Below are 14,069 nucleotides of genomic sequence, written 5' to 3'. Positions count from 1 at the left end.
GGTCTGTAAAAGCAAAACCAAATATTCCTCTAAGATACATTTCAGTAGTAGTAAAGGGGGCTAATCTATAAAGCATATGTTCTATTTTAAAAGGATGTGATTATTGGCAAAAAAGAACACAGAAATCCACTTTTCAGTTGTTTCTATGCATATGACTCATGTTAACAACCCAATACAAGATAGCACTACTTGAAACATCTTCTTTTTACTTTGGAAATAGTCTTAAAACAATTGCTTAGGGAACGTAAATGATTTTTCCCAAGTAATATAATGATTAATTAAATGACGTCATATTTGGGATGTCTGATTATTCTGAATGGTATTTACACGGGATTTCAATGGTGGATAACTTAACTTCTGTTCTGCTGGGATGAGCCAGGAAGCCTTCTTGCCTCATATAAATGGAGTGGCAGCTAGGCACTTCTGAAAGAGGAAACAACATTGGTCAAAAAGAGTCTGGAGCTGAAACGCTGTGGTTATCAATGGACAGGGTGCAGACAGAAAAGTTACAGAAACGGACACAGGTTCCCATGTGGCGAACATGTCAACATATAATCAACATTTCACGCAGGGCCCACACATGAAAGAATGAAGAGTATATATCTTGGTGAATGCTGATTCTCTTGAACAGGAAGGTGAATTCAAAGTTTTACCCAAATAAACCTTGCTAAAGACCAGCTCAAACAGCAACCCACATGAATGTGATGGTGTCCTTGAAACAGGGTCACAAGTTTTAAATATGCCCCAGGACATTTAGCAAATAAATTTGCATAATCCCGTAGCATTCTATGAATATAGCAACATTTGAAATATTTAGAAGCTTGCAAGTTGAAAATACTGTAAAATGTATTATCAAAAGTTTTATTATGCTATTATACTATGCCTTCTTTATATGAAGTATTATGATGCATATAATTTTGACCATATAAAAAACAGAGTTAACACTGTTTCCTGATATCTGCATTTATAATAGGGTTGCAGTATAGTTAATCTTTCAGGTTACCAAATAGTTAGCAATCCATTTTAGCCCAGCTTCTTAACCAATGGTACTTCAAATTAATTTTTAATGCTATTTTGATTTATTCCCAGACATAAGGTCCCTTAAAGCAGCTGGGGCTGGAAGGGACAGTGTTAATAACTCTGCCATCAGCTCAGCAGCTGCTTTGAGGCAAGCATTTTGTTGAACTAATGCTGACACCCTGCCACAAAATACTTTTATTGACTGCTGCACACCTGGATTGCGGCTATAAAAACAGCTGGCTGACTCTGGAGGCAGCTAGAGGAAAACAGATAGGCTAAACTCTATTACATATAAGTGTGACTAAATGCAGTCTTTCCTTCCCAGAGTGGGAGAAAAGGAGAAAGGAAATGCAAACGTTTCTGAGAAATTCACTATTTAATGTCAAAGAACACCTTTTAAAGGTGTTTTAACATATTACAAAATTAGCATAATGCTGGAAAACTAGATATTTGACATCAAACTTGAGATCTGATGGATAATTTCACTCATACCTTCCTTATTCAAATGGCTGATTTGTTTGTTGCTATATTTACTTCATAATATTCTCAATAAATTCAAATTGATGATATTTAAGATATACTGACTTATAATTCATAATAAATTAATAACTTATATGATGAGGTTAATGCCGGAATCTCCATTACACTTCCAAAGGCCCAACTTGTGAACTAAATTCTCAAAAAAAGCAATGGATGGCAATTTGGAAATATATGGAATATGATTGTGTTTTTGCCAATTCCTATGACTATTTATACTCTAGTGTAAATAAAGTTAACATCTACCTCTTAAAATGGACAGGCTTGGCTAGCATTGTTTAAATCTGGTCTATACTTAAAATTGGTGTCCTTTATACAGTCCAGAGAAGCCTGAAAAAATATGGCTAAGAAGAGATTATCCCCATAAAGTAAGTAAAGTCATGTTATCCTTAAGTGATATCAGTTAATTTATGACTATCAGAGTGGGTCAGACTCTAATCAAATTGTAGAAACATTTCCAAAGTGATTATTCAATCAAATGACTAACATGGTTAATTAGGAGCCATAAACATTGCTCTGAAGTTCATCAAAGTAATGACTCGCCCTGAAAAATTACTGCTAATTAAATTGCCTGCTGCTTTCATTTCTACCTTATCTAATAAAAAATCCAACCAATGAAGTTTGGCATTACATTTTAACTTTTGTTAAATGCTTGACTATGATCCAAACTAACTAAGCGGCGACTTCAAAGGCAAATGTTTTGTGGCAGAGAAAGGAGGCATTTCATACGCATTCACTTCTGTTTCTTCACGAATAAAATGTACAAAGGTCAACAACCGTAACAAGCTGCAGTTTAACCCATGGAAAAATATTAAGATGACTGCATATTCACACTCTCCTATTATGTATCCACAGATTATAGTTTAAGGATCATTAGTACACGTACAGCACAATGGTTATAAACATGCACCTTGTCATCTGATAGAACTGATTTTGAATCTCAGTTGTGATATTGCACGGGAGTATGACATTTTGTTGTTAACATCTCTAACTTCCAACTTCCTCATCTGTAAAATGAGAATAATAATAATAATGACATCCTTAAAAGGGTTGTTGGGAGGACCATATGGAGTAAGTTATGTGCAACATTTTGCACAGTATCTGCACACTGTAAGAATTCACCATAAGGGACTTATTATTAATAACAGACTCTATTTTTAAGTGATCCTCACAAGTATTTAAACTTAGTACAGACTCTATTTTTAAGTGATCCTCACAAGTATTTAAACTTAGTACTTTAACCACAGTACTTAAAACTAGAAATAATTATATATCTAAATAAGTTACATTTGTTATCTTACTTTATTGTTCTTAAATTATATGAGATGAGTGTTTTGTCGATTATTAGTGTACTTATTCTGGATATTTTTCACAAATCTATTAATCTATGATATTTAAAATACAATAACATTCATTATAAACTTACAAGGTTTAAGCTAGACTCTCCAGTAGATGCTTTAACTGTTTGGGGGTACCTCTTTTTTTTTGTTTTTTGAGACGGAGTCTCGCTCTGTCGCCCAGGCTAGATACAGTGGTGCAATCTCGGCTCACTGCAAGCTCTGTCTCCTGGCTCACGTCATTCTCCTGCCCCAGCCTCCCGAGTAGCTGGGACTACAGGCGTCCGCCACCATACCCGGCTAATTTTTGTATTTTTAGTACAGACGGCGTTTCACCATGTTGACCAGACTGGTCTCGAACTCCTGACCTCAGGTGATCCACCCGCCTTGGCCTCCCAAAGTGCTGGGATTACAGGCGTGAGCCACTGCACCTGGCCAGGGGTACCTCTTTTGAGCTTCTTTTTTACAGTATTACCCCCTCATGTTAGCTCCTAAAGCACTCTGGCTTTAAAAGTTTTAAATTAAATCTAAAAATTAAATTATGTAAATTTAATTTAGGACAAAGAATTTTATTTGTTTCAAAACTTGTGGATCAAAGAGCTCTATGACATATTAGTACTGGCCAAATCAGCTTACAGAAATTAAACTGCCTATAATTTGTTACAGATGAGTTCATGGTGATGAAAGCTGATCTAATATGCTGCAAAAATTCAAGGCAACAAAGCGCTGTTGTCATTTTAAAGCACTAATCAATGTAGCAGAAGTTAAGAAGAATAATAAACTAACACTCCAAACTATCTAATTTGATTAGTCTTCACGTTTAGCAACACTAGTAAAGTTCTCTTCAAATTAAAATACTCAGACAAGAAACTAAAAAAAAAAAAAAAAAAAGTTACCTTCTTCTCTGTCTCTTGATTTGCATTTTCAGGCTATGCTGGGAAACATAATATTGATTTGGGAAGCTTTACCAAAGGTTTGACCACAAAGTGCAGTTTTGAATTTGCACATTTAAAATTGCTAGGCACTCTCTGATTTGCATATTTACTGCCTCTAGAGCAGAATGGAGGTTCTCCTTTAGGGCAGAGTTTGCTTAAAATTTCAAGGAGCTACATCAGGTCAGAGCAAAGAGAAACGATTTGCCCCAATTGTCTGAGATATCTGTACAGAAGTGGCTGAAATTGCTCTGTTATCAAATAGTGTGTAAATCTGGAATTATAACATATTATAACCTCTAAGTAAGGGAGAAAAACAAGTCTCTTTCATTTGATGCTTTTGGTTAAATTCCTCTAGCAATAAGGAGTGTATACCTTAATTAAGCATCCGAATCTCTTAGAGTAAATGAGAAATCTCAGTAAAATATAAATATATTTGATGTTGTATTTTAATGTGGTTTTGCTTTCCTACAAGTAAACAGTGCAAAGGTGGATTGATTATACACTTGACTAACTCCTTGTGGAGGTGATACGACAAAATCAAGTCCATATAAACTTGTCTATTGTATATTGATGATTTCTAAAACTTGGCACATTAAATTTCCAGAGCCAAAATGTATATGTAAACACATATCTGAAATTATCATATACTCAGTAAAAAATGTGTGTATCAATGCATACCTAGGAGTTTCAACTAGTTTTTCAAAAACGTTTGTCTATTATCTAAAAAATACTGAGTTGTATTAATAATTAATGTCACCAATCTCATTCAAGAAAGATGAGCATAGTGACAGATCTTGCCAATATTTTATCTCTTTTAAACTTAGTACTTTACTAGATCTTTTGTTTGCTTACTTCTTCTCATTTCCTGGTAAGCTCACAGTTTATGTTTAAAATCCAAAAGTTTTCAAGAGTGCATAAATAACCTGAGTTTTATGCAGATGTGTTTAAATGCAAAGGCATCACATATATGCCATACTTTTAGCCTGTTTTTCCAATTGACACATCTCAAATTGAGTGTAGTCAATTGAGAAAACTTATTTCATAAAGTTTCCTAGAATGAATGATAATGGAAATACATTTTTATACCACTTTTACCATATAACCACTATATTATAGAACAAGTCTAAAAGTAATTATCTCCCAAAATAAGGACATATATATCTGAATTCATGTGGAAATGATAGCAAAAAAGTCGTTTTATGAGACCTAGTTGCTGTTTATTGGGAAGTTCAATGTGAACATAACATCTTAGTTACTAAACCTGATGTGAATGCAACATCTTAGTTACTGAACTGGATGTGAATATAACATCTTAGTTACTCAACTTCACATGAATGTAACATCTTAGTTACTGAACCTCATGTGAAGAAGGCAGCAAAGCTGGAGAAATCCTGACAAGAGAGTGATGAATTTAGTATTACCTCACTCACACTTAGATGGGATCTTTCTCTTTAGGGTTTTAAGTAAACTGTGAATATAAATAATGTAAAATCTGCAGAGATATTTACTTCACCATAGATCAGATGTACTGAATCTGCTATTGATTGACTGAGTATAGGGGGAGAACTATGTTATGGTTTTAATACGCTTGTAATAGCATTTGCAAAATCTTAAAAAAAAGAGAGAAAAGTAGGGGCCGGATGCAGTGGCTCAGGTCTGTATTCCTAGCACTTTGGGAGGCCGAGGTGGGCAGATCACCTGAGGTCAGGGGTTGGAGACCAGCATGGCCAACATGGCGAAACCCCGTCTCTACTAAAAATACAAAATTTAGCCGGGCATGGTGGCACGTGCCAGTAATCCCAGCTATTCGGGAGGCTGAGGCAGGAGAATCGCTTGAACCGAGGAGGTGGAGGTTTCAGTGAGCCGAGATCACACCACTGCACTCTAGCCTGGGTGACAGTGTGAGACTCTATCTCAAAAAAAGAGTAGGCTGGGCACAGTAGCTCACACCCGTAATCCTGGCACTTTAGGAGGCCAAGGTGGGAGCACTGATTGAGCCCAGGAGTTCAAGACCAGCCTGGGCAATATGGTGAAATCCTATCTCTACCAAAAATATTTAAAAAGTTAGCTGCGTGTGGTGGCACGCACCTGTAGTCCCAGCTACTCAGGAGGCTAAGATGGGAGGATGGTTTGAGCATAGGAGGCAGAGGTTGCAGTGAGCCCAGATCATACTACTGCACTCCAACCTAGGCAACAGAGCCAGACCTTGTCAAAAAAAAAAAAAAAGTAAAAGTAAAGTAAATAAAGAAAAAGTAAAAGTAAAATAAGTAAATAATGCAGTTATCGCAGTTATCTGAATTTAAGTGCTTTTGAAAATTTAAGGCTACATGGCAAAAAATAACAGTATAGAATTTTATCTACACAATTAAAATCTTCTCTTGTAAGCACCTAGGGTTTTCTTTTGGACAGTACCCCACACAAATAATGACCAGATCCAAACAACATTAGATTTTATGATCTACTAGGCTTACACTATTACAAGTTTTACAAGCCTGTGATAGTCTTATTAAGCTGAAATTTTAAAATAAAGTTGAAGGGATAGAAAACATAGGCACAATTGTAACTTTGAGTATTTATTTATTTATTTATTTATTTTGAGACAGAGTTTCACTCTTGTTGCCCAGGCTGGAGTGTAATGGTGCGATGTCAGCTCACTACGACCTCTGCCTCCCAGGTTCAAGTGATTCTCCTGCCTCAGCCTCCCTAGTGGCTGGGATTACAGGCATGCACCACCATGCCCGGCTAATTTTGTATTTTTAGTAGAGACAGGGTTTCACTATCTTAGTCGGGCTGGTTTTGAACTCCTGACCTCAAGTGATCCACCCGCCCCGGCCTCCCAAAATGCTGGGATTACAGGCGTGAGCCACCGCGCCTGACCCACTTAGAGTATTTATTTCATACTACCAAACACTGACAATTAACAGAGGTTTAAAAGAAAATATGATACAGTATGCCATTAGCTGCCAAAATGGGCCACACAAAATTCTGAAGAGATAGTGGTTTTAATGTGGAATTTCAATGCCAAATTTCTCTCTTGCTAGAATCTACATGATTTGAAAAAAAACATACCACGAACGGCTTTGTCCTCTTGTTTTCATCTCTCCTTGGATCACCAAAATATTCAGAAAACGTTTTCTATTTGCTTTGAATATGAATAATACTCGTAAGAAGTTCAGCAAGACTGTTTCCCTATGTCAGAAGCAGTGTAACACTACAGTATCTTGCTGGACTAGCACAATATGATTGCTTTAAGAGTATCGTCTCTCTTATTTTATCTTATCCTCTAGCCCCAAATATTGTACTTTTAATTGTTAGAAATAATAATGGCATCTTAATAAAGGACTAGCAGTCTTTGAAGAAGTATCTAGTCAAAATAAAATCACGTCAACGGAAATCCTTTATTATTGCCTGCATCCCATTACATGCTAGAAACTGTATCAGTTACTTTATGAACATAACCATATTCAACCCTTACAAAACTACTGAGAGATGAGAGTTATTTGCCCTTCTATAAATGAGGAAACTGGAGGCATAAGGGGTTACAAAACATGCTCAATGTGACACAAATCGTAAATGGATGTCAGGCCCAGGGTTTAGTTTAATATTTCCAGTGTCATACTACGTGAGTGGTTTTAGTTTTTAATACTAAGAAAAACAGATGAAGCAGTGAACTGTACAGACCTACACACTAAAAAAAAAAAAAAAAAAAAAAAAATTACCAGAATGGAGAGTTCAAAAACACTTTTAAAGAGAATAGTTAAATGAATCACAATAACACATGTTTGTTGTTCTTTTGGTTTTGTGTTTTTGATACTTTTCATATTTATCTTTGAATTACTCTCCTGTAAAATTTTCCAGACTGTTAGAAATAACTAAATAGAAACCACACACACACACACACACACACACACACACACAAGAATAACTATCTATTTAATCTGATAAAAACTCCTTGAAAATTTTTTCAAGTTGTTCATATCCTAGTTGAAAATGTTTTATGAAATAAAATGTCTCTGTTCCTCAAAGCTATTAGTTAACTCACTTAAATATAGAAATCACATAAGTGTAAAAATTCTACAACTATATTCGAAAGCTAAAATCATACACTTAGTTATGTAAACACTTTAAAAAATGTTATATGTTCTTCTTTTGTCCACATTCATGAAACAGACAAAAACACACAAAGACACACACACACAAACACACACACACATACACACACACACACACACACACACAGACATCCAAACATGTATCTTTAAACTCATTTAATTTCAAATCTCAGTTCCACTTAGAAAAACAGTTGTATGTTCACTTTACCCACTTGAAATAAGCAGTTCTGGGCCTAAATATCCTGGTTGTTTTATTAAAAGAGAAACGAAAAGTCCCACACTATAAAAGCACACTCCACCCCCTTCTAATTGCCTTTTTCCAAGCTAGTACAACTCACAAGCAGATTATCCATCCCTTCCCCCTTTCCTGCCTGTAAAATCCAAGTTAGACAAACACTGTGAGGCTGAAATGACATATTTGAATGGAATTCAGACCCACCAGTTCCTGTTTATGTTTCTGATTTGAGAATGTTGTCTTCTCATTCACTATACATTAGGAACACTGCAAGGCCATAAATAGTGTCAGGTTACTTGCAAGCAGGACCAATGAGCATTAATCATTACTTCCAGTCAACTGGCAAAAGCAGCAGCTGATGGAACACTACACCCTTCAGCTCTGTATAAATGGACATTCCAGAGAGGGAGAGAGAGAGAAAGAGAGGGTGAGTGTGGATGTGTGTGTGTGTGTGTGTGTGTCCTTTCAGTCTCCATTTTATGAATGAAACTCCAGGCTCTATAGCGTCCATTCATGTAAGAGAAATGCTTACAGGGCTCTGCCCCTAGGGATCAATCAGTCATGGGTAAAACTGGTATGATTGGTTTAAGACAGCCTTCAGCCTTCCATTACTGACTTAAAATGCAGTCCCTGTCCATTTGGCCTGTGTTAATGCATAAAGAGTAAATCCAGACTGTACTCTCAATTCTCAAATCAAATCACTAGAGCCAATGCCACTTACTGTAACTGTAGATTTAGAGCATATTTAAGGATTTCTTATAAAAACTGATATAGTGGGCCAGAGTACTGGTTTGGGAGATTTGCTATTTTAACTCCAAAAGGAATGAGGAAAACTTATATGAGACATGCTAAGCAATAAAAGGCAAAGTCAAACTGTGAGGCCAATCTATGACCTCTATTATAATAACAAAATCAATTAGGAAGACATCACTGTCACTTTTCACAATTAAAGCACCTAAAAATCAGAGATTAAGTGATCTACTAGTCTACAAATCACTGGCTGAGTAAAAGAAAATTATCTTTGGATATTGAGAAAGAGCTAGGATGTTAACATTTTCTGAAAGTTCAATAGCTCATTCTTTAAAGTTCCCAAGTGATCCTACACTTGCATTTCTTTAAGCAATAGTTTCAGAGTTAGGAGGGAAAAAATGAGTGGCCATGTTTCAGGAGAAAATGTAGCCATAAGCAAATGATGTTTTGTAATGGAATAAGGCCACGGTTTGGCCTTTGGAAGTGTTACATATCAAGTACAAAAGGCCAAAGTTCATGGAATCATAATCATTGCTGCACTGGAAATTACTGAAGATGGCAACATTTAAAAATATCCAGAGTTTTTAGTGGGAGGAAGCAATATATGAGTAACTATGGAAATGGAAATACTTTATGAAGAGTCAGTCCTATCCTGAATAGTGTTAAATATGGAATGGGTTTTAACAGTCATTTGTAATTTGGTCCTTGATTCCAAAGGGGAAAAAAATCACTTTTTTCTTTCAGTGACCTGAAGCCATGTGAGAAAAAAGTTGCAGTAAACAGTCCCTGTGTATATCTCTAAACCACTGATCAACAGATCCTTACCATGCCTACAGAAAAGGAAGAGGATAAACATAAAAATTGCCCAGTCTTTGGTTTTAAACCTGCGAAGGATTATTTATTATGGCATTATGACAAACATTTAACCTCCAGTTTCTAATATCTGATAAAGTCATACAGAATAAATAAATTTATGGCCATATGTTAGAGCTCAAAACTAAAATACTTAACATAGGCAGGTGGGAGATGAACCCACCATTCAGAAAAAATATGGGACAGAGGAAAACCACTAAAGAGTGAACGTATACCGAATTATTAATTTTTTGTTAACTTTTTTCCAGGTCTTTAAAAATATTCAATATTTTCTAAGGAATTACTCCTTAAGGTGGTTTAAAAATATGTACATAAAAATGACAAACAAGATGAATATTTTCAAATGTAATATTTCATATTTAAAGTAATTGTAATATGTTGCCTAACTTATATTATTCAATGTATTTAAAGTCTGATCAATGTAATACATGAATTACAATTTTATAATTATTAGGATATAAAACTCATAATAGATTGATTTGAGAAGTATATGGATTATCTATATTGAAATAATTTGTTTAGGTGTTCAGAATTCTAGATACTGTGGTTTTTATAATTCTAGGCCTTCTATAACTATATAAGAGGGAGGAGGGCCTTGAGACTGTTAGGTGGTTGCTGAGAAGAGAAGAAGGCACACATTCATAATAACTTGGTGACTCTTCCATACTTTCAAAGGGAATATGAATGGAAAAATACTATCCTACTTCCTTTCCTCCTTAGCTGCCTAATTAGAATCCCAGCAATAATACAATTTTTTAAAAATAACTAAGATAAAATAATTTCTTCAATGTGAAAACACTGAATAGTAAGTGACACTGGAATGTTCAAACGGTGGTGGTATGTTCCTGTAATCTCAATCACGGTGAGGCTAAGGAGGGAGAATTGCTTGAGGCCAAGAGTTAGCAACTTACCTGGGCAAGACAGTGAGACCCCATCTCTTTAAAAAACATCAGCCAAAACAAAACAAGACACACACACATAGAATGTTCAAGAGGGATAAATTATTGATCATGGGCTTTTCATTTTGGAAATAATGAAGCCTGCTAGTTTATGGCAAACCTTGGATATTCAAACTAAATATCAGTTACCTTTATTTCTACTCTCTGTGTTCCATCTGACTTTAATAAGTATCTTTCAACAGCTTTCCTTTTTGTAATCACTGTATGCTTTCTGTTTCCTGGATAATATTTTTGGTTGTTTATGTGTGCTCCAATTGTTCAGAAAGGATGAAAGAAAAATGTATTGGAAAATATGAGGTTAGTTTCCCTGGAATACATATCTCTTCTTGTAAGTAAATAGTAATAAATTGTTTTTTAAGGTAAAATATCCTGATGACACAATTTCTGAGATATTGCTAGACGAGTAGTAGTAATAAATGCAATAGTAATCATTTAGAAATAAATAACTGGGATATTAATTTTGTTATGAATCTGAATTTTGTTATTTTTTTCTTAGGTTTTGTGCAAGTTTAGTCAGTTGATTGAGGCTCTGACACCTCATCTCCAAACCTATAAAACACTACTCATTTACATTTTTATATAGATGCAGAAAATAACCGTGTTGTTCTTGCTGCATTACCCAATGATTTAATCCTACAACTTTCACTTTCAAGCCATATTATAAACTCTGCAAGGGGAAGTCCAAGCAATGCTTACTACTACAGGCAGCATTAGGAATTACTTCACCACTTTTCCTACTACTTGATTAGGATGAGTATCCACCAACACAGCAAAACATAGAATAACATTTACAATATAAAAACATTCCTCTCTTGCCATTTCAGAAACCCAAGAGTATTTAAATTTCTTGATTAAAGTGCCAGCTTGGGCCTATGTGAATAGCAGATAGATTTGTCAGCTCTGACAGATGAATGTTAAACATATTCCAGTTTTAACATATTTAACATGAGGTAAATATTTTTTCAGTATTTATTTCATCATTTTTCTGCCTACACATAATTTTTCGATGTGCTAAGGACAGATAACCGTTCTCTAAATTTACAGGTTTTTCTGCTGGCTTTTGTCAAAGCCCTAATAGGGTAATAAAGAAGTATATGAGGAGCTTGGGAGGGGTTGCTGGGGTATAATGGATGGATTTTAAATGAAGAATGGGCCGGGCGCGATTGCTCACGCCTGTTATCCCAGCATTTTGGGAGGCTGAGGCGAGCGGATCACCTGAAGTTGGAAGTTTGCGACCAGCATGACCAATATGTAGAAACCCCGTCTCTCCTAAAAATACAAAATTAGCCGGGCATCGTGGTGGTGCACCCCTGTGATGCCAGCTACTCGGGAGGCTGAGGCAGGAGAATCGTTTGAATCCGGGAGGCGGAGGTTGCAGTGAGCTGAGATCGCGCCATTGCTCTCCAGCCTGAGTGACAAGAGCGAAATTCCGCCTCAAAAAACGTAAATAAAATAAAATAAAATAAAGAATAGAAAAAGCACCCTATTCCTCAAAACCAGCTTTCTTTACATCTGTTTGAGATCCAGTAGTCCCTCATAAGCTTACTCGTGAAAAATGGATTCAGCTGACAATGGTCTGAAAAGCACAGCTCAAGGTGAAGTGTAAGCCACTGAGCCATCAAGGGCATTAAGAACGAAAGAGTGAGGTCCAACGAGAAGACTCAAGCTCTAAGTTCATGCAATCAAGGACTTACAGCTTGGAAGGGTCGTTAATTAGCCACTTTTTCTTCTCATTATTTTTCAGCCTTTTTTGAAGGAGCACTTCTTTGATAATCTCAAAAGATCACAAAAGATCACTTCTTTGATAATCTCTGTTCTTAAGAATGCTCGTGGTATATTTTTTAAAAGAAAGCAGAATGCATCTTCCTCATTTATATCATTGAATTGCTATATTTTTCTACCTCACTGCAGTGAACACCTAACATTTACAGTAAAATGCGAGCACTATTTAATGTGAAAAGTGCTCCTCCCAAATTAGTGAAAGCACACCTCACATCTTCAAGCAGATGCTCTTACTGCCCTGGATCATGAAGAGCCTTCGAAAACCATACAAAAACACTCAGTATTTCCCTTTAATCTGAACAAGTATGTAGAAAGACAAGTCATGAAACAAGTTGTAGAAAGACAAGTTGTAGAAAGACAAGTCTGTACTAAACTAACAATTAGAAAATCCTAATTTTAGTTTTGGCTGCTTCACAATATATCTGTGTAACTGACGGTAAGTTACTTCAGTTGCATGAACCTCGGATATTTATCTGTAAAATTTGGGTGTGGAGAAGAAGTTTGAAGTAGGTGAACTTCAAGAGCTTTCATGATAAAAGGATTTAGAATTCTATGAAACATTTATTTGTATCAACTTCCCAATTTAAAATAGGGCGAACAACATTTGCCGCCAAAGAGTTACGTGCCTCCAAATTGAAAAAAGGCCTCATCATTAGGGGCAGGAGTGGCCTTAAGAAATACAATTTAAAAATGCAAAACATTTTCTTTGGCAAACATATGATGTTGAGTTCTCACCCCCACCCTCTGCTTTTATTTTATATTCTCTCTAAGCTCAAAGTTTGCAGCATTGTTCTTCATTTTCTTATTTTAGCTATCTTCCTCTTGCCTTTGAAAGTTCTTCTTTTCCTCTCTTCATTCCCTACCATGATTAAGTTGCTCCACCACAAGGCCGAGAAGCATTGTTTAAACTAATTAGGATATCAGAATAGGTCTTAAGGGCTAAAAACACCTTATTAATGTATATTATTCCTCCAACCAACTCCTGGGTTAAGATTTTTAAAACACTACAATGTGCAAAGGAATAAAATCCTAATGGTAGGATTGCAAGCACTGTGCAAGGGGAACATGAATCCCACTAAGTAGGGCATTATTTTCCCTCCCTCCTCTAAGGCAGTCCAAGACTCAAACCAATAGAAAGTCATTTATGCTTACAACATACGAGACTATAACATCCTTTACTTGTTTTCACTTATAGGACTGCCATGATGAGTTTGGACACTTGTCTTCTTCAACTATAAATGGATTGATTTTTTTGAAAAAAAAATACTTATTCTAGTTGATTAGGAAAGCAGAACATAAGCATTGTTAAAATATAAAATATTAATACTTCACAGATAAAAAATATCACCTATAATATCATCGCCTATATACAGCCACGGTGTTTCTGCACTGGCTCTTAATTTGCATGAGTTATGCTTTATGTTATGCTTTATATACTTTTAAAAACTCAGTAGTCTCATTTCATTAAATATTTTTCAAAAATCTCACTTCTAATGGCTGCATAATATTTCTTTTACAGGTACCCATAA

At 35.6% G+C, this 14,069-nt stretch overlaps 1 protein-coding gene across 5 annotated transcripts in view; it reads right to left on the bottom strand.

Moving 5' to 3' along the window:
- Window positions 1-14,069, bottom strand: part of ETV1 (ets variant 1) — a 122,379-nt gene that overhangs the window by 20,712 nt on the left and 87,598 nt on the right. For 4 of the 5 annotated variants that reach the window (XM_011983956.1, XM_011983958.1, XM_011983960.1 and 1 more), the window contains one exon: window positions 356-423. The exons of the other annotated variant lie outside the window; for it this stretch is intronic. In XM_011983956.1, coding sequence (XP_011839346.1) covers window positions 356-423 — 68 coding nt within the window. The remainder of the gene's footprint in view (window positions 1-355; window positions 424-14,069) is intronic. 5 annotated transcript variants of the gene reach the window in all.

The sequence above is a fragment of the Mandrillus leucophaeus genome, unplaced genomic scaffold, assembly GCF_000951045.1.
Source record: "Mandrillus leucophaeus isolate KB7577 unplaced genomic scaffold, Mleu.le_1.0 Scaffold258, whole genome shotgun sequence".
Taxonomy (NCBI): Eukaryota; Metazoa; Chordata; class Mammalia; order Primates; family Cercopithecidae; genus Mandrillus; species Mandrillus leucophaeus.
This window is presented reverse-complemented; position numbering and strand designations above follow the sequence as displayed.